A 23,479-nucleotide genomic window follows, 5' to 3' on the forward strand; every position below is an offset into this window, starting at 1 on the left:
CAAAGAACTTTTATTGAATTGGGGCATTCTAATATTTTTTTACATTAGTAGATTGTATATATTTCAATTTCATGTATGAATAATTAAAATTCAAAAATGGCCTTTGCATTAGTTTTTCTTTCCACACTTCTAAGATCCATTTGAATTTTATGTAAGTAAAAAAAGTGATTTCTTAGATAAATGACAGTTATTCTTTTATAAATTTAGCCTAATGCTAAAATAAATCTTTATATATGAACTGTTTTAAAGTATAGAGTCAAAATTATTATAGCAAATACTAACTGGTATTAATAAAGGACAGGAAACATTATCCAGAATCAACTTGTATATACTCACTATATTTTATGAAGTAGAAAAGTTATATGCTTACAATTTTATAGATAAACTTTGGAATAATTCAATTATTCCTTCCTCTTGCTAAATCCAAATTACTGAAGGCTAGTTTGCTTACCTCTCCCTCCCTCAAGAGTATACTAATTTCCTAAGTATTTGCCAAAAATATTTTGAGAGCAAAATGAACACATATAGAGTCTAAGTATTTTATATATCAACATATATTGCCTGAGTTTTCAACTTTCTGAAATGAAAGAAGTAAAGACAATATGGTTTTCATATAGTAGATTTCTTTTGTTAAATGAAATTCCTCTCTATTACTTCTTTAAATTACCATGGTTTATTGGCATGTCTGGAAATACCCTGGATTAACATCCAGGTGAAATACACAGATAACAATGCACATACCAATATACTGATGAAAATATTTGTGATTCTCATACTGTCTTTGGTATAAATACCATGATTACAAAAGCATTCCAACTAAAATATATGCTTCATAGCAGGGATCCCCCCACCATGTTTTATATATAGTTGTACCTGCAACAGTGCTGCCACTTTATGTTGTTAATAAATACTGACAAAAACATAATTTTATTTTTGTTTTGTATTAAACTCATATCTACAGAATTTATAAGATACCTTTTAGATTTCTTAAAACTTCCCAGTACTCAGCTATGTGTGCATAAATTAGTGATTATGGATTTCTTACACCTAGGAATCATAAATATCCTCAAATATAAATTGGAGCCTGATTTTCAGCCTTGGGATATAATAGCATTTTGCAAACTGTTTACCGTGTTGAGGAGGAAAAATAAGTTCCCTTTTACCCTCCTCATCACTAGTTCAGATCCTTCTTTTCCAATACTTGTAAACAGAGTCATACTAATAGTAAAAAAACAATATAAAACATGTATAAAACTTGCTTGCTAGAGAGAGACCTTGGAAAACTGAGTGACTCTCTGATATGGTCCAAATCACCACCAAGAATATATTGCATAAAAAACAAGATGTTGGGGTTCTGAAAATAGCAGAGAGCTATCAAGGAACAGTAAATGATAGTATGATTATTATTATAGTAATGCAGAAAAAATGTACACCTTATAATCAATGAGATTTGTAGATATTTGTACAAATTTGGTCATGCTCATCTACCTGGCACACATAGAGATTTCCCTTATAAATGTGAATGGCTCTGATAAGAAGATAACTTATATTTGGTTATTTATATTTATATGGATTGTGTTTGTATTAATGTATATCATTAAGAGATTTTTATATAGTTATCTTTTCTTTGATTTTATAATTTTCCTTTGCTGCTTAATAAAAAGCACCTAACCAAAATAATCACCATGTCATTAGGGGTACTTTTTTTGTTTTTTTTAAAAAATTTTAAATTTTATTGAATGACCGTGAGATAGTTACAAGCTTTCATGCATGAATTACAATCTCACAATGATCAAACACACATCCCTCCACCAGTGCACATTCCCTACCACCAATATCCTGGGTATACCCCCGCCCTTTCGCACCCTCCCCCTGCCTCTAAAAAGGGGCACATTTTGTGGTATCGTATTCTAACTTCTTCAATTCATAGTACACATGAAAAATATTTATTAGTTTTTTTTTTTAATTCTTCACTTATTTGCACATATATTTGACATTTAACATGTGCTTCCCTACTGGAGGTAGGTGTACTGCTCTCATAGGTATGTTTATCTATTAAGATGAGGATCATTGTATCATCTCTTCTCTGAAACAATTTTCAATGTCATAAGTGTGATTTACTCTATTGCCTCTCATAAAATTAACAATTTGCCTTACATCCCATTAGCTATATAACACTTTTTTTCACAAATGTATTATGGTCCTCTTTAAATTTTGTCATTATTCTTATGCTGCTTCAGAAGAAGACGTGTACATTTTTCTCCCCTTTTATCTGCCTAAAAGGAGTTCTGGTGGTGTGTGTGATTTTGGAATAGGATTAATGCATGAGAAACCATTTTTAATTCTAAACCATAGAATCTCAATAACTAAGGAAAGAAATTAAGGAATGATAAGTGTTTCTATTAGGAGTGGTTAGTGAGTGGATGGGCAAAGGGAACAGAACTTTTAATTATGCCTAAGACAGAACTTGCCAACAAAAAGTCAGTAAGTATGCTGATGTGAAAATTTAGCTAGCAAATGTTTGACGCTGTAATATCAGATTATTGTTTGCCTGTTTTCCATAGTTTTCCCCTTAGTGATGATTTGGGGTCTGAATGAAATCCACCATTCAGATGTCCTGTAGGCGATTTTATACATGCTCTGTATATTACTGCTGAAGCTGAGAAATTCTTACATATGGTTTAACCTGTATATCTTTCCAGAAATATGTAAAATAAACATAGTTGCATTCATGTGTATAGATTGTCCACTGTTTAAAAGTGCCTGAAATGTTCATTTGCTAGTTAAGGTTAAGTCTTTAGGTTAATGTTAATAAAGAATCTGGCCATATAAATTTCCAATTTAGAAACACTAATCTCTTAGGTTACTGTTTGCATTTGCTTTCTTCCTTTAAGAAGTATGGGAAATATAGTATCATATCGTCTGGAAATAGTGATAGTTTGACCTCTTCCATTCCTATCGGTATGCCCTTGATATCTTTTTCTTATCTAACTGCTATGGCCAAGACTTTCAGTACCATATTGAATAGGAGTAGGGAAAGCGGGCAGTCTTGTCTTGTGACCAATCTTAGATGGAAGGCTTTTAGTTTTTCCCCATTGAGAATGATACTTGCTATGGGCTTGTGGTAGATGGCTTTGACTATATTAAGGAAAGTTCCTTCAATGCCCATTTTGCTGAGAGTTTTCATCATAAACGGGTGCTAGATCTTGTCAAATGCTTTCTATGCATCTATTGATATGATCATATGGTTTTATTATTTATTTTATTGATATGATGAATTACATTGATTGACTTGCAAATGTTAAACCATCCTTGCATCCCTGGGATGAATCCTACTTGGTCATGAGTCACTGGATTCTATTTGCTAATATTTTGTTGAGGATCTTTGTGTCTGTGTTCATTAAGGATACCAGTCTGTAGTTCTCTTTCTTGTGTTACCTCTGTCTGCTTTTGGTATCAGGGTGATATTTGCTTCATAGAAACTATTTGGAATTGTTGTTGTTACTTAAACTTCCTGGAAAAGCGTAAAGAGGATTGGGAGTAAATCCTCTTTAAACATTTGGAATACTTCACTACTGACTCTATCTGGGCCAGGGCTTTTGTGCTTTTGGAGACTTTTTATTACCATTTCAATTTCCTTGATGGTGATAGGTCTGTACAAGTACTCCAGGTCTTCTTGGTTCAGGCTTGGAGGCTATAGGATTCTAGGAATTCATCCATTTCTTCGACATTTTTGTGTTTAATGGCATAAAGATTCTCAAAGTATTCTCTGAGGATCCTTTGAATTTCTGTAGTTTCTGTTGTAATGTCCCCGTTTTAATTTCTGATTCGGTTTATTAGCGTTTTCTCTATGGAAAAGCTCCTAGAAACAATAGGTCGATATAGTAAAGTGGCAGGCTACAAAATCAACACCCCAAAATCCATGGCTTTCTTATAAACAAATAATAAAACAAAAGAAGGAGACATTAAAAAAACAATCCCATTCACAATAGTAACTCAGAAAATCAAGTACCTTGGAATCAGCTTAACCAAAGAGGTAAAGGACCTATACAAGGAAAATTACAAAACATTACTTCAAGAAATAAGACACTAGGAAATGGAGACACATCCCCTGCTCATGGATAGGTAGAATTAACATTATCAAAATGGAAATACTGTCCAAAGCACTATACAAATTTAATGCAGTCCCTATCAGGATACCCATGACATTTTTCAAAGAAATAGACAAAACAATCCTGAAATTAATATGGAACAATAAACCCCCATAGATAGCTAAAGCAATCTTTGGTATAAAGAAGATGGGTGGCATCACTTTCCCAACTTCAAAGTCTACTACAAAGCAGTAGTAATTAAAACAGCATGGTATTGGGTTAAAAACAGACCTGCTGACCAATAGAATAGAGTTTAATATCCTGTCACAGACTCCCAAACATATGGCCACTTAATCTTTGACATAGGAGGAAGAAATGTGAAGTAGAACAAGGAAAGCCTCTTCAACAAGTGGTGCCGGGAAACTAGATAGCTACCTGCAAAATAATGAACTCTGGCCTCTGTCTAATGCCAGGCACAAAATTCAAATCAAAGTGGATTAAAGACCTCAATATCAGACATGAATCTATAAGGTACATAGAGGGAAATGTATGCAAAATTCTCGATGACATTGAAGCTAAAAGCATCTTTAAGGACAAAAAAGCACTGACCATGAAAGTGAAAGCAAACATAAACAAATGAGACTACATCAAACTAAAAAGCTTCTGCATTTCAAAAGAAATAGTGACCAAAATACAGAAAGAGCCCACAAAATGGGAAAGAATATTCACTCAATACCCATCTGATAAGGGATTCATATCAAGGATATACAAGAGACTAGTTTAATTGTACAAGAGAAAACCTCCAACCCTATCAAAAAATTGGGAGAAGAAATGAACAGAAGTTTCCTCAAAAAAGAAATATAAATGGCCAAAGGCACATGAAAAAATGCTCCACATCACTAGTCATCAGTGCTGGAGCGATAGCACAGGAGTTGGGCATTCTCCTTTCATGCAGCTGACCCGAGTTCAATTCCTCCACCCCTCTCGGAGAGTCCGGCAAGCTACCGAGAGTATTGAGCCCGCGCGGCAGAGCCAGGCAAGCTACCCATGTGTATTGGATACACCCAAAACAGTAACAATAAGTCTCTCAATGAAAGACGTTACTGGTGCCCACTCAAACAAATCGATGAGCAAAGGGATGACAGTGATACAGTGACAGTGATCACTAGTCATCAGGGAGATGCAAATCAAAACAACAATGAGATATCATCTCATACAACAGAGACTGGTACACATTCAAAAGAACAAAAGCAACCAGTGCTGGCATGGATGTGGGGAAAAAGGGACACTCGCTGTTGGTGGGAATGCCGACTGGTCCAGCTTCTCTGGAAAACAATATGGACAGTCCTTCAAAAACTAGAAATTGAGTTTCCATATGACCCCGCAAAACCACTTCTGGGAATATATCCCAAGGGTGCAAAAAAAGCACAGTAGAAATGACATCTGTACCTTTATGTTCATTGCAGCACTGTTCACAATAGCCCAAATCTGGCAAGAACTCAAGTGCCCTAGAACAGATGACTGGTTAATGAAACTTGGTATATCTACACAATGGAATACTATGCAGCTGTTAGGAGAGATGAAGTCATAAATTTGCTTATAAATTGATAGACATAGAGAGTATCACACTTAGTGAAATGAGTCAGAAAGAGAGGGACAGACAGAGAAGGAGTGCACTCATTTGTGGAGTATAGAATGACTTCACATGAGGCTGACACCCAAGGACAAGTAGATACAAGGACCAGGAGGGTTGCCTGATAGCTGGAAGCCTGCTTCATGAGCGGAGGGGAGAAGGCAGCTGGAATAGAGAAGGGATCATTAAGAAAGTGATGGCTGGAGGAATCAGTTGGGATGGGAAATGTGTGCTGAAAGCAGATAATGAACCAAACAGGATGACCTCTCAGTGTCTGTGTTGCAAGCCATAGTGCCCAAAAGGAGAGAGATTGCATATGGGGAATATCGTCTGCCATGGAGGCAGAGGAGGGTGGGAAAGGGGGTGAATACCAGGGATATTGGTGGTGGGGAATGTGTACCGGTGGAGGGATGGGTGTTTGATCATTGTGTGATTGTAACCCAAACATGAAAGCTTGTAACTATCTCACAGTGATTCAATAAAATTGAAAACTAAAAGAGGTTTGGGAATACACATTTTGTAGAAACTGTGCGGTATTAGCACTGAATGACAGTTAAGCATAACTATTTTCATCTAATTTTATACTTTCTGATAAAAATTAATAATAAAGAAAACCATTTCTCAACCTTAATTCCAAACTGTAAAATATTTTCAAATCAAACTCTTTCTCTAAATACAGTGGTACATGTAAACTCTACATCAAAGATTTGGCACAATCTATTCATTCTGCAATGCAAATGCTACCTTGTAAACAGAGTATGCCCCCAATTTTGATCTGATTGTCTTTTCAGGCTGGGTGATAATGTGCTAAAGTAATACTCCAACACACATTTCTCAATGAATAATATCCCTCTTGTCTTTGTTAATGTTGTTAAATACTTTTGAAATACTCTTCCAGGCAGCTGCTGTGAACTAGGGAGCTAAAACACAGGAGAGACCAATGTTTTCTTTCATTTGTCTGCCTGTAGACACAGATGTTGTTTGTGTTATCTGAAAACATAGAATATGCTCTAAAATATCACTGTTATTTTCAGTGAGTCAAAGTGACATGATGCTGGGGAAGCAAAATCCATAATATTTAGTACAAAGTAGAATTATTCCTTAAAATGAATTATAAAAGACACTAAACTCTTATAAGAACAATGAGCTAATATATGAATAGTTCAAGGGTATTCTTTTTTATATTGGCAATGATAAAGGAAATGCCTATTGTCTCCCAGCTGCCATATCTCTCAGAGTATTTTGGTGACTGACTGTGAAAAATCCAGATGGAAGCAGCAGTGAGCTGAAGGAAACCTGGGAGACAAGAAGCATCAGCCATATGCACATTGCACAAATAAGCAGAACTAGGTTGTGAATATGAGTGCACTACCTATAATTTCTTAGGGTGTATAAGGTAATTAGTAGTCAATGTTAATATTGTTCAACTTTGCCACTTCATATCTATGTGACCAATTTAATTTCACATTGAGCCTCTTTGAGTCTCAATTGCTTTATTTTTAAAGATATGGAAAATAATATACTTTCTCACAATTCGTATAGTGAGGATTGGATAAAACTATGTATACTTTAGGGTCTGGTATATACAAGGTGCTAAATTCATATTTGCATGTACTTATTTTTTTATTACAGTAAGCCTCATGTTCCTTTATAGCCTGACCTCTGTCCACTTGTTCTCCAAGACAGTAGAACATGTCCTTTGAAATCAAAACTAATAGTACAAGTGGTTAAGTCTAAAATCTTTTAACTCATCAGTTATAAATGAATTTCTGCTACTGATGTACGTAGATTAGGTTTCATTTTTTCACAGCTTATAAAGAATGCCTTGTTTTCTAATATAGATTTCTACTTGTAGGGCTATAATGTAAGCACTCCTCTCAGAGATAGTTCTATTAGTTTAGATTTACTATACTTCAGAATGAGGTCAAGACTGGCCCTAATTACTGGAGTGTTTGACTACTATGCTATGGTGTGTTTTTAATAATCTGTCCTGTGACCGACTGTATATGCACGTGTATATAAAGAGCTCTTATAAAAGTTATTGATAAACAAAAGGGGCAACACTAACATTACTAACATCCCATAATTGAGAGGTGGCTTTTGAGGGTTGTTTAAAAGAGAGGGTTACATTTGCAGTGAGTTAACCATATCCTCTCTTATAGTCTTTCTTGAAACAAATATGCATTTGCCACAGTGATTAGATGGTATCACAATATAAATATAACTATCTAATAAAAGAAGGGCAACAAGCTTGTTTAGGTGGGAATGATAAATGTATGTCACTGATATAGTATGGTGCTATATTGTTGCTACCAGATTGTCCCATAAATACTTCCTGCCACATTAAGAGCAAACCAAATTTGTTGATTATGTTAGCATCCGTCTATAAGGATCTAAAAGATAACAAATTTTGCTTCAGCCACAAAATAGAGACCCTTCTGATTCTACTGGAGTTTATGAAAAATTGCAGACAAGTTAGAGAAAAATTATTTATCATTTCCCTCATTCCAAGATGTTTTGGGACACAGATTGGTTTCTTTGTTTTCTTCTTCCCTTATTCAGCTGGCACATTTAAATTAGGCAAGCAAAAAGCATAATTTTCACTGTACTACCTAAAAACTTATTTATGAGTGCATAAATGTTGCACAAATCCCTACACATTTCTAGCATGTAATCTGATTACATTTGACAAATGTATATTACCTATGAGAATATCACCCCTATCAACATCATGAACACATATATCACTACATATGTTTCCTCTTGCATCTTTTTATTTTATTTATCAATTTAGTTAGTTATGTTTTTTTGGATCACACCTGTTTATGCTCAGGGGATAGTCCTGGCTCTACACTCAGGAATTACTCCTGGCGGTGTTCAGGGGCCCATGTGGGATGCTAGAGATGGAACCTAGGTCAGCCGGGAGCAAGGCACACACACTATCTGCTCTACTATCACTCTGGCCCTCTTGCCTCTTTTTAGTAACGGCTCTCTGCAACTCTTCACAGACCCCCCTCCTAGGCAACCACTGATCTATTTTTCAGTTTTAGAATAGTGCATTTTCTGGAGTTTTATACAAATGGAAGGATATGGTGTATAAACTTTTGATTGGCTGTTTAAAAAAACTCGGCAACGTTTGGTGTTTATTCATGTCAATATGCATATTATAAACTATTCATTTTTATTATTCAATATTACCCATTTTATAAATATGCCAGTGTTTGCATTCATTTGCCTGTTGTTATGTTTGGCTCTACAAGTGATTTCCAAACCTATGAACATTTGTGCACAAGTCTTTATATTAACAAATGAGTTTATTTTTTCTGGGGTAAATAAGTGAGAAGCTTAATAGATCATATATTTAATAGTCAGATACTTTATTTAACTTTATAAGATATCAAACTAGTTAGCCTAAAGCAAATGTTGCTGTCTACCAATGTAATAAATAGTAGCCTTTATAAAATGAACAAAAATAATAAAACTATTTACAAATATTTCATATACCATGGCAAAAGTCAACTACATATATGTATGTACATGTATGCTCATATATATCAGCTATATATGTGTGTACATGAATGAATACATATATTTGAATACAAGATCATGTTTGTATATTTTGCTCACCGGTCACAAATTATGAAATTTTGCAATAGGATTGTAAGAACAGAGACTATTTCCAGCCCTAGTTCAGATTTAAAGTTCTTTAATACCTTCACGTGGCTATTTTTCTGTATTTGGCTGATTTTTTGAATAAAGGTCCTGACAGAACTCCAGTGAATATACAGGAGGACTTCCTGCAGGTAGGTAGTTCTTTCTGTGCAGCTTTCTTTCTCTTTGGTACTCTGTACAGCAGACTCAAGCTTTCATTACGTTCCCAGGCTACCTGGTCTATACCTTAATATAGATAGAAATCCATAGATACCTTTATTCTCTCTCCCAGTTCTAAGGCTGGGAAATTCTTTACAGTCAATACGCTGTGCCTATCATAGGAAATATTTCATTTGTTTCCCATATCTCACAGTTTACTGTCTTTCATTACTCAGTAGATACAAAATATTGTTTTGAATGTTGTGTTTTGTTTGTTGTGCTTTTTAGTCAGGAGAGTAAATTTGGTCTTTGTTTGATCTCATTTTCATTTGAATAATGTCTCCAAATTTAATGTTTTCCTGAAAATAAAGTTGAAACTCATAATTTTCCTGTTGATTGCTATAAGAGTTCCCTCTGCTTTTGTCTACATGGAGAGTTTATTCTTTCTGTCTCTGAAAAAAAAGTCTGTGTTTAAGAAAGGAGTGTCTTTCAAAGCAGTCATCTCAGTCTTTGATATTCGACAAATTTTCCAAGATGATAACTTCTATCTGTAAATGATCAAGGATAAAGTCTAATAATATATGATTCAATCCAGTGGGAAGATTGTCTTTTTTTGTTCTTGTTTTGTTTGAGGGGCACAACCGGCAGTGCTCAAGAGTTACCCCTGGCTTGGTGCTCAGGAATTATTCCTGGCAGTGCTCACAGGACAATATAGGATGTTGGGATCAAACCCAAGTCAGCTGCATGCAAGACAAGTATGCTACTGTCTCTCTCAAGCCCATGGAAGCTGTCTTATGCTAATTATTTGTGGTTGGTTTCAGTAAAAATCCTCCAGTTCTATATCATAGGATATATTTTGAAGAAGTTTAATAGAGTTATAAAATTAACCAGTATACTGAGGGAAGCCTCCCTTGTGAAGCTATTTCAGTTAGAAGGTGATAATGAAAACTTGTTCTCCATTAGTCTAATATTGCTATAAATTGTTTTTGTTTTTTGTCTCCACAACCATTGGGCTTTTGTCTTTCTCTACTTTCCAAGTGTTCATACATTTGGGCTACTATTTGAAATGCATATTTAAGTTAGCAAAAGCTATATTTAAAAAATTATACTTGTAAACATGTTTATGCTAAGCAAAGCTATATTATATATATATCAGAATTATATTCAAGAATCTCACCCATTTATGACTGGTTTAATGTTAAATTCTGACTTAAAAAATTTTTCTTTAATACTCACATGTTCCCAGAATAATTCCACAGCACGAGGAATGAATATAATATCTTATATAATTCTTCATAGATTAGATAAGACTTTGAAGAATTTTTTTATTTTATCTCTAGAGTTATGAAGAGTTTAGAAAACATTGTAAGATCTGAAGGAGGTAGTGTGTATATAGAAAGTGAAATGTACACTCAAGTGAAAATTATGTAGTAGAGATTACTAATGCAATAGAGAAATATAAGAAGGGGGAGAAGTAAGTTGGAAATACCTTGTGAAGATGTTGATACAGACTATATATTTGGAATGATGCTAGTAAAAAAATAAGAGTGCTGTATTCCAGATGGTTGGCACAGTATGTCCAAAGATACAGAGGCCAAAATAAATGCACCATGTTTGAAAGATGGTAAGAATTCTCCCTTTATGAAGTGAAAGGTAATTTATTCTGGACTTTTTGTGGGCACTGCCTCTGGTGCAAAGCTCTATCTCAGCATCTTTACTTTTTCATCCTTTTTCATCACAAAATAAATCCTTAAAGGTTAGATTGGAATGTTAAAGTAGTCATATTGTTTGCGTTTATGAGCATGTGTGTGAAGCACTTGCTAGTATTGCTAGTGATCATTTAACTCCTTAGCTCCCTAGTTTCACTGTTACAGATTGAATTGCATCACAGATTAGTCCATTATTCCAGTAAATTCATACATATACAAATGCAAATGCACTTTAAACAGTTTCATATCATAGCGAACAGAATGAAAATATACAAGTATACCTGGAACACCACAGTGGTCAATAAGGATTCAGTTTCCAAAGTGCTATGAAGAGCCTGAAAATTGAACCAACACAGGTAAGAAATGAGAAATTTTTAGGGCCATTGAACACCATGCATTTGCGGTGTTCAGTAGCCCTGAAAATTTCTCATTTAGGCCAGGAAGTCTCTGTCTCATTTGAAATGTTGAAATAAAGGGAGCCCATGCAAGTTCTCATTGATTTACATTTCAGTTAAAGTTATTGGGAAGGAAAATGTTTTCCTTCTCTTTCTGGCTATTGTTTTGCTAATTATTGAATTGACATTCCACAGGTTAAAAGGAGAAAAACTTATTTGTATATGTATGGGAATGGGAATCCCACAAACACAAAGTTTTCTAGTCAGTAAATTAGAAGTAAATGTTATTCTGAGTTTAGGGAGAAGGGTATTTGATAGGAACCACAAAAGAGAGGAAGACAATTTGCAGGAAGAACAAATGTTTGGTTAAAGAAATATTTGACATGATCTGAAGAGACAAAAAGAAGCACAAAGCAGATTTTTAACATGTAGACCTTATTAGGGCTGGAGCAATAGCACAGCTGGTAGGGTGTTTGCCTTGAAAGCAGCTGACCTGGGTTCGATTCTGCCGCCCCTCTTGGAGAGCCCCACAAGCTATTGAGAGTATCCCTCCCTCATGGCAGATCCTTGCAAGCTACCCTTGGCATATTTGATATGCCAAAAACAGTAACAGCAAGTTTCACAATGGAGACGTTACTGGTGCCCACTCGAGCAAATCAATGAGCAATGGGATGAAAGTGACAGTAACAGACCTTATTAACCCCCCACACAGGTTTAACACACATAGCATATATTCTTTATAGATAATTCTGATGGTGACCTCCTTCCAGGAATAGCCCCCGCCATCTAAATTCTTTAGGTAGAGATAAGAAAAGTCTAAATGTCATTTTCACATTGAATGTTTTATCTTGAAAGTAATCAATACGTAACATTTGGGCAGAGGCTTGTTCTGGACCCTTGGAGAGTCCAGGTCTTCCCACTATCTCCTCTAGTCCATGTTTCTTTATCCAGACTTTTGTTATGAAGGTTGTAGTGTGGACACCATCTTTTCATAGTAAGAGTCACTGCTATGGAAGTTAGCTTTAAAGACAACTGTTCTGTGATTAGTTTAACTGTATCCCCAAGCTAAGGAGGATGATTGAGGAAACAGAAAGCATTTACCTATTCCATGTGAAATTTTAGCCCTTTCTTATTGTTTCAGGGTGTGTTCGTCTCTTTCTAAACTTTATTGGAGCTCATTTTTATTTCTCTCGGATTCTTACATCATCTCCCTTCCTTCTGACTTCACAATTCTGTGCCTTCCTCTGGTTTGAGCCACTTTTAAAAAATTTGTAATACCCTGTACTTGGAGGATATGTTTTGAAATGAACATGACCTTTAGATTTTGTCCTTGTGTGGCTCTACTTAGCCTAATATTCGTCAAAAAGCGGATATGTCCATACTTCAGACTCTCAAGGACCCAGAAATAGTTGCCAAGCTTTTTAATACACTGATAGTTAGAGATAAAAATTAAATAAGGTATAATTGGTAGGTCCTGAGTACTGAGATAATGGGTACATTTGCAATTATGAGAGGTGAGGTGCAATTAGGTGTCAGGAAGCTTAGTTTCATTCAATCGTCTGATACCCTCAGGCTCCAGTTTTGGAGGTGCAAGCACTCCATCTCTCAGTCTGCCTCGGGAAAGCCTGCTGAGCCCTCAGAAGAAAAATAAAGGTCAAGTCTGGGTGATGTGCCTTTATTACATTGTTGTCATTTAGGCCTTTAAAAAAAAGGCTCTCTGTGGAACTTGCCAGAAGGCTCTCTCAACTTGCTCTGCTCAGTGCCTAGGATAGTGCTGTGCATTTGATAAAGATTTTTCATGAAACAATTGGAGTTGAAATTATATTGGGTTAATTTTCTACACTAAGAAAAATCAGATCATCATATTTTGTTTTCTTGACTTTAAACTGAGTGGGCGTTTAGGAAGCTGTTTATGTAAACTTACATGAACTGATTCATTTGACAATTTGATATCATTTTGTTTATAAAGCCTGAAACTGAGAAATGCAAAATGGTACCCATCGGTGAAAATTATTTCTTATCAGATACTCTCAGTCTTCCTTCCTTCCCTCCCACAAGCCCTCGTTCCTTTCCTGTTCTTTTTCTTCGTTCCTTCCCTGCCCTTTTCCTTCTTTTCTGTCCTCCCTCCTTCCTTCTCTTTTCTTACATTTTTCTTTTCTCGCTTTTTATTCTCTTTTCATTCTTTCATTCTCTTTTTCTTCTTTCCCCCCTTTTCCCTCTCCATTCCTTTCTTGTTTTTCCTTCTATTCCCTCTTCCTTCCTTCTTCCTTCTCTTTCTTCTCTATGTAGACTTCTTACTTAAGACCATGCATACAAGTTTATTATTTTTGAAACTAGTAATGAATAGTTAGTAATATTTTCAGTCGTTAAATTTTTGTTATCTAATAGAGCACTTACCGTTTGCAAGAGCTGGTTTTATAAACTTATAATGTTATGTTTGATGAATAGACACTCTGTTTTTTAAATATATAACATACTGTATTGGTAAACTTGCCATTCAAATCAGATGCCTAGTTTCTGTCAATATTTTAATATAGCAATAAATATCATCATGACAAAAGATCTTATTTGTTGAGCATGTTGTTACAAACATACATGTGAATAGAGCATTTATAAAATAGCTAATATTGTATCATTTATAATATTGGACTTCAACAATTTACAATAACAGTCTTGAATTATAATTACAGAATATTATAACAAGTGCATAGTACACAGACGTTCTTTGAGATTGATTTGCTTATTTTGTTGATGTGAAACTGCCCAATATTAAGTGACTTATCTATAACAAAATAAATAATGATACCTTACCTTACTTATTATTATGATTCATGATAATAAAAGCCAATACCTAGTACCCACCATATTCTTCCTTATTTTTAAAATTAATTATACACATTATGCAATATATCCCAAATAATTCAGATTGTGTTTGAGAAAAATCTTGCTTTTTAACATTGAATTATTTGGAGCATGATGTCTTAAAGTTGTTTTTTAGGAAGAAATATATATGGGTAAAATTTAAGAAAAATAAAGTTTCGATTTTATCTATAACTCAAAAATGGAACTTCTAGAAAAATGCTGATATAACTATCGCTTTCTCAAGTTTTGATAAATGACTTGTTCAGACTGAAGACCATGAATTTCAGTTCTTATATTCAGAGAGAAAATATACTAGTTCATATTTTTCAGTACGTCAAGGTATTTAAAGTTAATTAATTTATTGACATTAAAGAAGCCTAAAGTGATCCCTTGTGCCGTATCCAGTCAACTTAGTTTCATGATCGTCAACTACAAAATGTTTCCTTCAGCTGCTACAAGCCCACTAGTGGTCAATTTTATCTTTAATTCCTCCCCTAAAACTGGCATTCAACAACTGTATTCCTAGGACACAAATACTCTCTGGAAGATCACTGGATAATCATATACCAGTCAGTCCTCATTATTCTTGGAAGTTAGAATTTTGACTACATTCTCATTTAAAAGACCTGCACTTTCTTTCCCTAATCAGAAAAGATTAGTCCCATCTATACCTTGAAGACCCTCAACTCCATTGATGAAAATTGACTTAATCCCTACTCTCTTTGTTGCCTTAATATAGAATGGTATACCAGACACTAATAAATAGATAAATAAATAGTTGTAACTGAATTAAAATTAACTGTACATACATATCAGACCCATAATATGATAGCTTTTGACATGTATACAGTTGTGAAAGTACTGCCATAATTAAAATAGCACTTAGTTTGGCTAGAAAGATAGTACAGGGGGTAAGGATATACTGTTGACCTTGATACCGCTGACACTGGGTTCAAATTCCCAGCACTACGTATGGCCCCCTGAACACCAGCAGGGGTTACTTTGAGCGCAGAGCCAGAAATAGCCTCTGAGCACTTCTGAATATGACCCCAAAATTCACCATTCAAAAAAAAAAGAAAAAAAAAAGGACAGCATTTATTTATGCCATTCCAAGTGTTTCCTTGCAGTCATGTTTATAAATTTGTTTTCCATTTCTCACTTCTCTCCTGGCAACCACTGATTTACAATCTGTCACTGTAGATTGGTTTGTATTTTCTAGAGTCTTGTTTAAATGTGAGCATACAGTATGTAGATATTTGTTGGTCCCTTTTCACTCAGCCTAATCATTGTGAGGTCTATGTTGTTTAATATCATGACTTTACTCTATTTTAGAACTGAGGAGTATTTACTCTTGATGATATACAAGTAGTTTTTCCTTTAAACTACTCACATATATTGAATTGTTTCTACTCTTTAGCTATTAAGGATAAAGCTTATGAAAAATCTTTTGTAAGATGAAATGTAGACAGAAGTTTTCATTTCTTTGGGATAAATGTCCAAGAGTACATTTTTCTTCTGTTAGGAATTACTTTACCTTTTGAGACATTGTCAAATTGCTTTGAAAGTTCTTGTATTGTTTTCCTATCTCATCAGCAGAAGATATAACTGTTTCACATACTTATCAACACAGTTTTTGGTCAGACATTTTTTCAGCTATTTAAGTCAGTCTGTGGTGCTATAATTATGGTTTTCTTTTAATTTTCCTGATAATAGTAATGAGTATATTTTACTTTTTGTTGGTAAATACCATATGTTTTCTAAGATTTTCCCATTATAAAATTATACTTTAATCATTTGTCAATGTGTTGATATTTTGGTTACAGAACATTTAAAGAAACGTTTCTTAAAATGTATCATGCATCTCAAGTGGAAGAATTTATATCTACTTCCTTCTGAAACAGTTTTTCTTTGTGCCACTATTTATTTACATATTTGTTCTTCTGAGATTGTACTTAGATTGCTCATGTGGAATTATTGGTACTAATACATCTATAATTGGGGCTGGAGCAATAGCACAGCAGGTAGGGCATTTGCCTTGCACGCGGCTGACCCAGGTTCGATTCCCAGCATCCCATATGGTCCCCCGAGCACTGCCAGGAGTAATTCCTGAGTGCATAAGCCAGGAGTAACCCCTGTGCATTGCTGAGTGTGACCCAAAAAGCAAAAAAAAAAATACATCTATAATAAAGTCAGATGAGCTTCTTCTTCCCTAGCAATATTCAGTATTTTATGAAACAATGTTATATGTGCAAGGCTAAACGGAACCACTCTAGGTCCATTGTAAGTGCTTTATAAGGAAAGAAATACCATGGTAATTTTGAATATTATGAAGAATTTTGAGTATTTAAGGCAATAATTTACAATGGAAATATAGATTTCAAGAAAGAAAAAGGAGTTAGTTAAATGACAATTACTGTATCTAAGTGAAACTTTTTCTTTATTTTCTGTGTTTTACCATTAAAAAAAGAACTAAGGTAATTTACTTGGGTCAATAATATTTCTAATTATAGATTGATAAGGAGCTGCACTTTTATATGACTGTTTTAATTAGGAAATTTGTGACTTAGACTTTGTATTCATATCAGAATTTAGTTCCAACATAAATCTTATGAAAATTTTTTATTGCATGGAAGCTTAAAGTGAAACAAAATAGTGTTCCAATTTCTTTCTGAATGGGAAAACAATTTTTTGTCAAGAAAGATTCTTCTCACATCTGTCAGGACTTTTTTAGAATTTTATAATATTTAATAATCTGGAATGACAAAATGGCTAGGTGTTTCTTTTTATTCACTCATCCTTTTACAATGGATGAGTCTTTATTATGACTCAGATATCATTTTAAAAATCTTTGGGAGGTCACATCTTGTATGATGTTTTATGAGTAAAAATAAATGCAAGTCTGTGATTTTGAAAGTAAATATCCCAATTAGTACCCTGAATTCATTGAAAAAAAAAATAGGGCATGTCACTGCAATTAGGTTCAAATGTCTTTATTCTGTTTTCTTCAAATATATTTAGAGCTAGTTGTTACAAAGATGTTGGGAGCTACCATGAGGTTGTTCTCTCACTTCCTCTTGTTTCCTCAGTCCCTCTGACTTCCAAGAAATTTTGGGAGAAGAAGCTTTCAATAATGTGTTCTCTGCAATAGTATCATAGGCTTTAGATGGAAACTTTTTTGAAATGCTGTTTCTCTAGTCCTTGCCTACTAAATCAGAAACTAAACCATTAGCTACTAAGTCAGAAATTAAAACTGCAGTACCAGTGCAGCAATCTGTATTTTAATAAGCCCTCTAGGAGACACTGAAGCACAGAAAAGTTTGAGAACCACTGGTCTTGGGCAGTGAAGAAAATTTGAAATAAATGCCTACATAAAATTTTTTTTCTATAGCTTTAGGCCGACAGGTTCATTATTGGGTTGCTGTAGCAACAACTGCACAGTAGGATTGGATAATGAAACATTATGAAATTAAGAGGCATGAATATTAACTGATAACAGTATTGTAGATCACTAAGATTTATGTAGGGAAAAATAAATTTTTACTTTTAGCCTGATATAAAGGAGAAGCACAGTTTCATGAGGTTTTATGTTTGACAAGTAGAAACCATTCCTAATTTTAAAATATCACTTCTTTAGAATTTGAGCTTATTTTTGTGGCAAAACAAAATTTTATTTGAAGACTTTCTTTACAGAAATCCTAAGTAGCATTCTCAACATGGACTAATAACTGTGACATAATTATTTTATCATTGACTTTTTCTAATACATTATCATGGCTTTATTTGCCTATAATATACTTCACGAACACAGTATTGGGTACTGAATAGTTATTAAATGGGATGAAATTCTAATTTGCTAACTTCTTATTTGGCAAGTATATGTCACAAAAATAGCTGTTTCAAATATTTATTTGTACTTTGCACTTCTCTCTGGTAAATGGTCTAAATCATAACAGGTTTTGTGTTCAATTAATTAAATTTATTTTAGGGTTTTCATTTTATTGATATGTGCTCAGGATTAGATGGTTTTAAGAAGCTCCTTCCTGGCCAAATGACATGTGCTGTCTCTGATGTCGGTCTGAGAAAATCCTTTATGGTGTACAACATACCCGGATTACCTTATCTAAGTATTACATGGACATTTCAGATGATATGTGTTGGCATGTGGTCATTTTTCATTAACTTATTAGGGATTGTTAAAGCATCCTTTCCCCTTTTTGACACCTTACCATAATTGAATTCAAAATTGACTTTAAGACTTAATGCCTGATATTCATTCAGTAAGTTGATGGACTTCATTAGTATCTAGCACAAACCCTGTCCAGATGGATGTTTTAAGAAAAAGGATTCTGTTGCTATCTTATGTAAGCTATGGTCAAATGACATCTTCCTTCTAGATTTTTTATTCCTCAACTGTGGAGAGGATTCATTATATTATCTCTAAGATCGTAAATAGTTTTGGTGTCTAAAGCTTGAGGGTCAGTGAGGGTTGAGGTAAGGGGCTCGAAACATTGGTGGACTGCTGAGATACAGCAAATAATTGATTTAATGTATTTTTGAAAGTGTTAATGAACATTACTTAGTCTCAGTAGGACTCAACCATCTTTGGAATTGGGAAGAAATGATACTAAAGTACTCATACTCCAGAAAAGTGTACTTAAACAAAGCTTCTCCCTCAGATTTTTTATAGTAAACTATTATCACTATTATTAGCTATTACTAGCAATATAATTATTACTTTGGTTTTTGGACCATACTTTGCAATACTCAGAAGTTACTCCTGACTCTGCGAGGGGTTATTCCTGGCTCTACCCTCAGGAATTATTTCTAGTGGTGCTCAGAGGACCGTATAGGATGCTGGGGATCGAACAAAGGTTGACGGTGCACAAGACAAATGTCCTACCCACTGTACTATCTCTCCAGTCCCTGGATTATTATTATTATTATATTTAATGTGTATGAAAATTCTTATATAAGTCAATAATTTTAATATTTTAAGTGTATGTATATTCTAAAGATTATATTCTTCTGAGAAGGGAAATGTGTTTGAAAGGACAGCTCTCTACACTTTATACTCCTCTATATTCACTGTTTTTCATTACATTTTTGCAACCTAAAATTGTAGCTATAAAGCTATTTTGGGCATACTTCTTCCAGTACTTTGTAAGAATCAACAGGAGCATAATTTTAAGCTACAGAAGTGCAAAATAAGCACAGTATCCTAGCTCCCATAAATAAAAAGACCAGAATTCTAACTTGGGAACAACACATAATTACTAGCAATGGGGGAGAGTGGATGTTAAGGCAAGAAGTAGAATTTTACTGGGTATTTCTTCATGCTTCTGAACTTCTCTGAACTTCATTTCTTCTCAGAGATGGAATTCTGTGAAACTCCTCACACTCTGTGCTCCGGCTACCAGACTGACATGCGCAGTGCTTCTCGGCATGGTTACCAGCTAGAGATGGGATCTGATGTGGACACAGAGACAGAAGGCGCTGCCTCTCCTGATCATGCGCTGAGAATGTGGATAAGGGGAATGAAATCAGAGCATAGTTCCTGCTTGTCCAGCCGGGCCAACTCTGCATTGTCTCTGACTGACACTGACCACGAGAGGAAGTCTGATGGGGAGAACGGTAATACAACTTTCTGTGCTTTTTTAAGTAAAACTCAGAAAAACACAGTTGATAGCCTTTGATTTGTTTTTCTTCCCTATGTCTGCCTGTCTTCCACTTCATATGCAAAATGGAAATGCAAGTTAGCAGGTTCCCAGGGAGAAGGCACTTAAGTATGTGGCAAATAAACACATTTATTTACAATGATAGACAAAATACTTTTATTTCTAGTGATCCCCAGGGGAAATAAGCTCATGTAGTCAGTGTTATTGTACATATCTTAGTTTTTACTCACCTTCTATTTTCATCTTTATTTTCCAGTCCAATGCTGGTGGGATTACTAAACAAAGTACTCATTTCTGGAAGTTTGGCTTTATATTAATATATGAACAATGAGATGCATAATTTATATAATAAATATATCCTGCATGTGCTTTTTTGATACAAATAAATCTGTCTGAACTGTACAGACAGATTCAAATTAGCCAGGTTAGGTGGATTTTATTTTTGTATAGAAAGATTCAAATAAACTATATTTGACTGAAATATGTTCTAGACAACAGAAAGTGAATTAACATCAACCATTTGTCAGACAATAGGTAATACCAACAGTTATTATTAAATTGAAATTATATATGTATTTACTTTTAGAAAAGGAAGTTTAATCTTTTTGATTTGTTGAGAAGAGGTTGATTTTTTTCTTCTACTCTTTTTCCCTTACTGAAGAAAAATAATCTTTTCATGAAAACACATTGTGCTTATTAAATACATAAATCTACTATTCATTCTATTTATTTAAATTTCATAGGTCCCACCACCATAATCACAGGCGTGGTCTGTTATCAGTGGCTAATTAGTATTTTCTCAAGCGGTAGATAGCTTGTCAAACACCTTGTATTGGTGGCTCTATTTCTGTTTTTCTTCTCTGCCTCTTTCTGTCCATAGCGGACACTGGTCACATGGATATAATCAAAAATGACCATTTTCCCACTGTTTAGACCAAAATGTTCAAAATAGTACTTTGTACTATCACCAAATTTCCATGGAGACTTGATTTTTTAAAATTTTATTTTCATTGATGATTATATGTATTCCTGACTAATTAGTAAAATGTTTATTACAGGTTTCAAATTCTCACCAGTTTGCTGTGACATGGAGGCTCAGGCTGGATCTACTCAAGGCAAGTGATTTCTATTATTTTAACACAAAAGTACTTTGTGTCCCTCGATTTTGTCCTAAGTATACCATTTCTTGTCCTCTGGTGCTTAACTGTGTATTAGGAAATATGCAGCTTTACTCAAATGTGGGACCTGTGAGAAGTCAACACCTGTATGACATTTTTATATCAATTATGTGCTTCCTTGTTTCCCCCTTTCTCCACTCTAGTATCACCTTCTACCAATATTAATATTCATTATCAACTAATAATTCAGTTTGATTTTTATAGCCTTATAGTTGTTGTAAGTACTAGACTAAAAGCTCCACTAAATCTGGAACCTGGTAGACAATAATAAGAAAGGTGTGTTGCTTTAAGGAAAAAGATTTGACTGAGAGATAACTTATCTGTATGGATCTTCTACAGTATTTTCATATGGGTCTCTAATCAGAGACTCTCTAATTAGAGTCATAATAGTCTCTAATCATTTGCCTTTGACAGGAGACACAGGGGTCAATTCTCAAAAGGATTTGGCAGTCCTAGTAGAACAACAAACTTCACTATTAAGATATTCCTCCGATAATTACTTTTTTAAAAAATATTGTGATTCTTTGATTTACAATATGATTAATACTGGTTTCTCATGCATATAACTACAAAATTACAACCTTCACCAATGTATGCACCTCCCTCTCCCAAAGATCCCCACACCCTTCCCTCTTAACCCCTCCCCCCCAACTCAGTTGTGTTGATCAATTATCCCATTATTTTGTCTTTGGACATTTGTTTTCACCTTACTGTGTACCTTTAGGTCCCATATATGAAAGAGACCATTCTGTGTTTATCCCCATTATCTTCCAAATAATTGCAATGAACTGACATATAACCCAGCGATATATACCACTTCTTGACATCTGTCCCCAAAACACAAAAACATTTATTTAAAATTATTATGTTTTCAACCGCTTAAATGAAACATGTGAATTATTAAAAATGAAATTGGTTACCAGGAAACTGAAGAGGGAATTGGAGGGAGAATACAGTGAGTAGGGAACTTGCCTTTTACATAGCCGATCCAGGTGTGATTCCCAGCACTCCACATTCCCTAAGCACTGCAAAGAGTGATCTCTGAGCACAGTTAGGAGTAAGGACTGAAGCACTGCTGGGTTTGCCCCCTACCCCAAAAAATAAGTTAAAGAAAGGAAATACATAAATACCTTTCAAATAAATTATTCATAGTTCTGCTATTGATGATATATTTTTATATTTATATACTATTATGAAAATCTATTCATGACCAGGGTCTGTGTTGAAGACTAAATATATATATATAAAAGCTCAGTGTTATAAAATGTCCAACCTGAATTTACAGATTAATGTAATAAATGTATGCCAAATAACTTTAAATAATTCAGTATTATTTATTGAAAGTAACCGAATTGAGGCACTTTAACAAAAGTTGCTAATAGGTCACGGTGATAATACCTCACAGGACTCCAGACCAAGTTTGGCTCGGCCATAGAAAGGAATTCATCATAGATACTTGCTATAACTTGCTTCTTGTTTCAAAGCCATTTCTGTTGGCTCTCTTCCTTTCCAGACTGACATCTGTAAAACTTTATACAGAGCCAAACATCGGACCCTTTCAGTTCTCTAGTTTCTGGTCTTCCTGTATAGGACAAAAGTTGAGATAAACTAGATAATTTTCAACAATATGTATAAAATATAGTGAGAAAGAGGATTCTCACAGCCTTAGTTCTCTACTACTGATTCCATCAACTACAAATTGACAGTAGATTCAGAAATACAAATACTTCCTTCTGGGGGTGGAGCGCTAGTACAGCAGGTAGGGCATTTGCCTTGCACGCGGCTGACACAGGTTCTATTCCCAGAATTCCCTGAGGACCGCCAGGAGTAATTCCTGAGTCGAAAGCCAGGAGTAACTCCTGTTCATCGCTGGGTGTGACCCAAAAAGCCAAAAGAAAACCCAATAAACAAAAAAAATATTTTCTTCTTTCTATGAACCTATCCACTGGATTCTTGCAAAATTTTCTCAGTACAGCACAATCAAAGTCAAGTGGTTATAAAATCTCACAGAATTCACTAGAGAACTTAAAGAGCTACTTTTTTAAAAAATATTGAATCATTGTGAGATAGTTACAAGCTTTCACGCTTGAGTTACAATCACAAAATGATCAAACATCCATCCCTCC

General features: G+C 34.5%; 1 protein-coding gene across 1 annotated transcript in view; it reads left to right on the top strand.

Annotated features, from left to right (window-relative positions):
• The window catches only part of TENM1 (teneurin transmembrane protein 1), a 1,051,200-nt gene that overhangs the window by 386,174 nt on the left and 641,547 nt on the right, over window positions 1-23,479 (top strand). Inside the window, exons 4-5 of the mRNA XM_004606346.2 lie at window positions 19,871-20,131; window positions 21,234-21,290. Of these exons, the coding sequence (XP_004606403.2) occupies window positions 19,871-20,131; window positions 21,234-21,290 (318 nt within the window). The remainder of the gene's footprint in view (window positions 1-19,870; window positions 20,132-21,233; window positions 21,291-23,479) is intronic.

Source organism: Sorex araneus, chromosome X (genome assembly GCF_027595985.1).
Source record: "Sorex araneus isolate mSorAra2 chromosome X, mSorAra2.pri, whole genome shotgun sequence".
Lineage (NCBI taxonomy): Eukaryota > Metazoa > Chordata > Mammalia > Eulipotyphla > Soricidae > Sorex > Sorex araneus.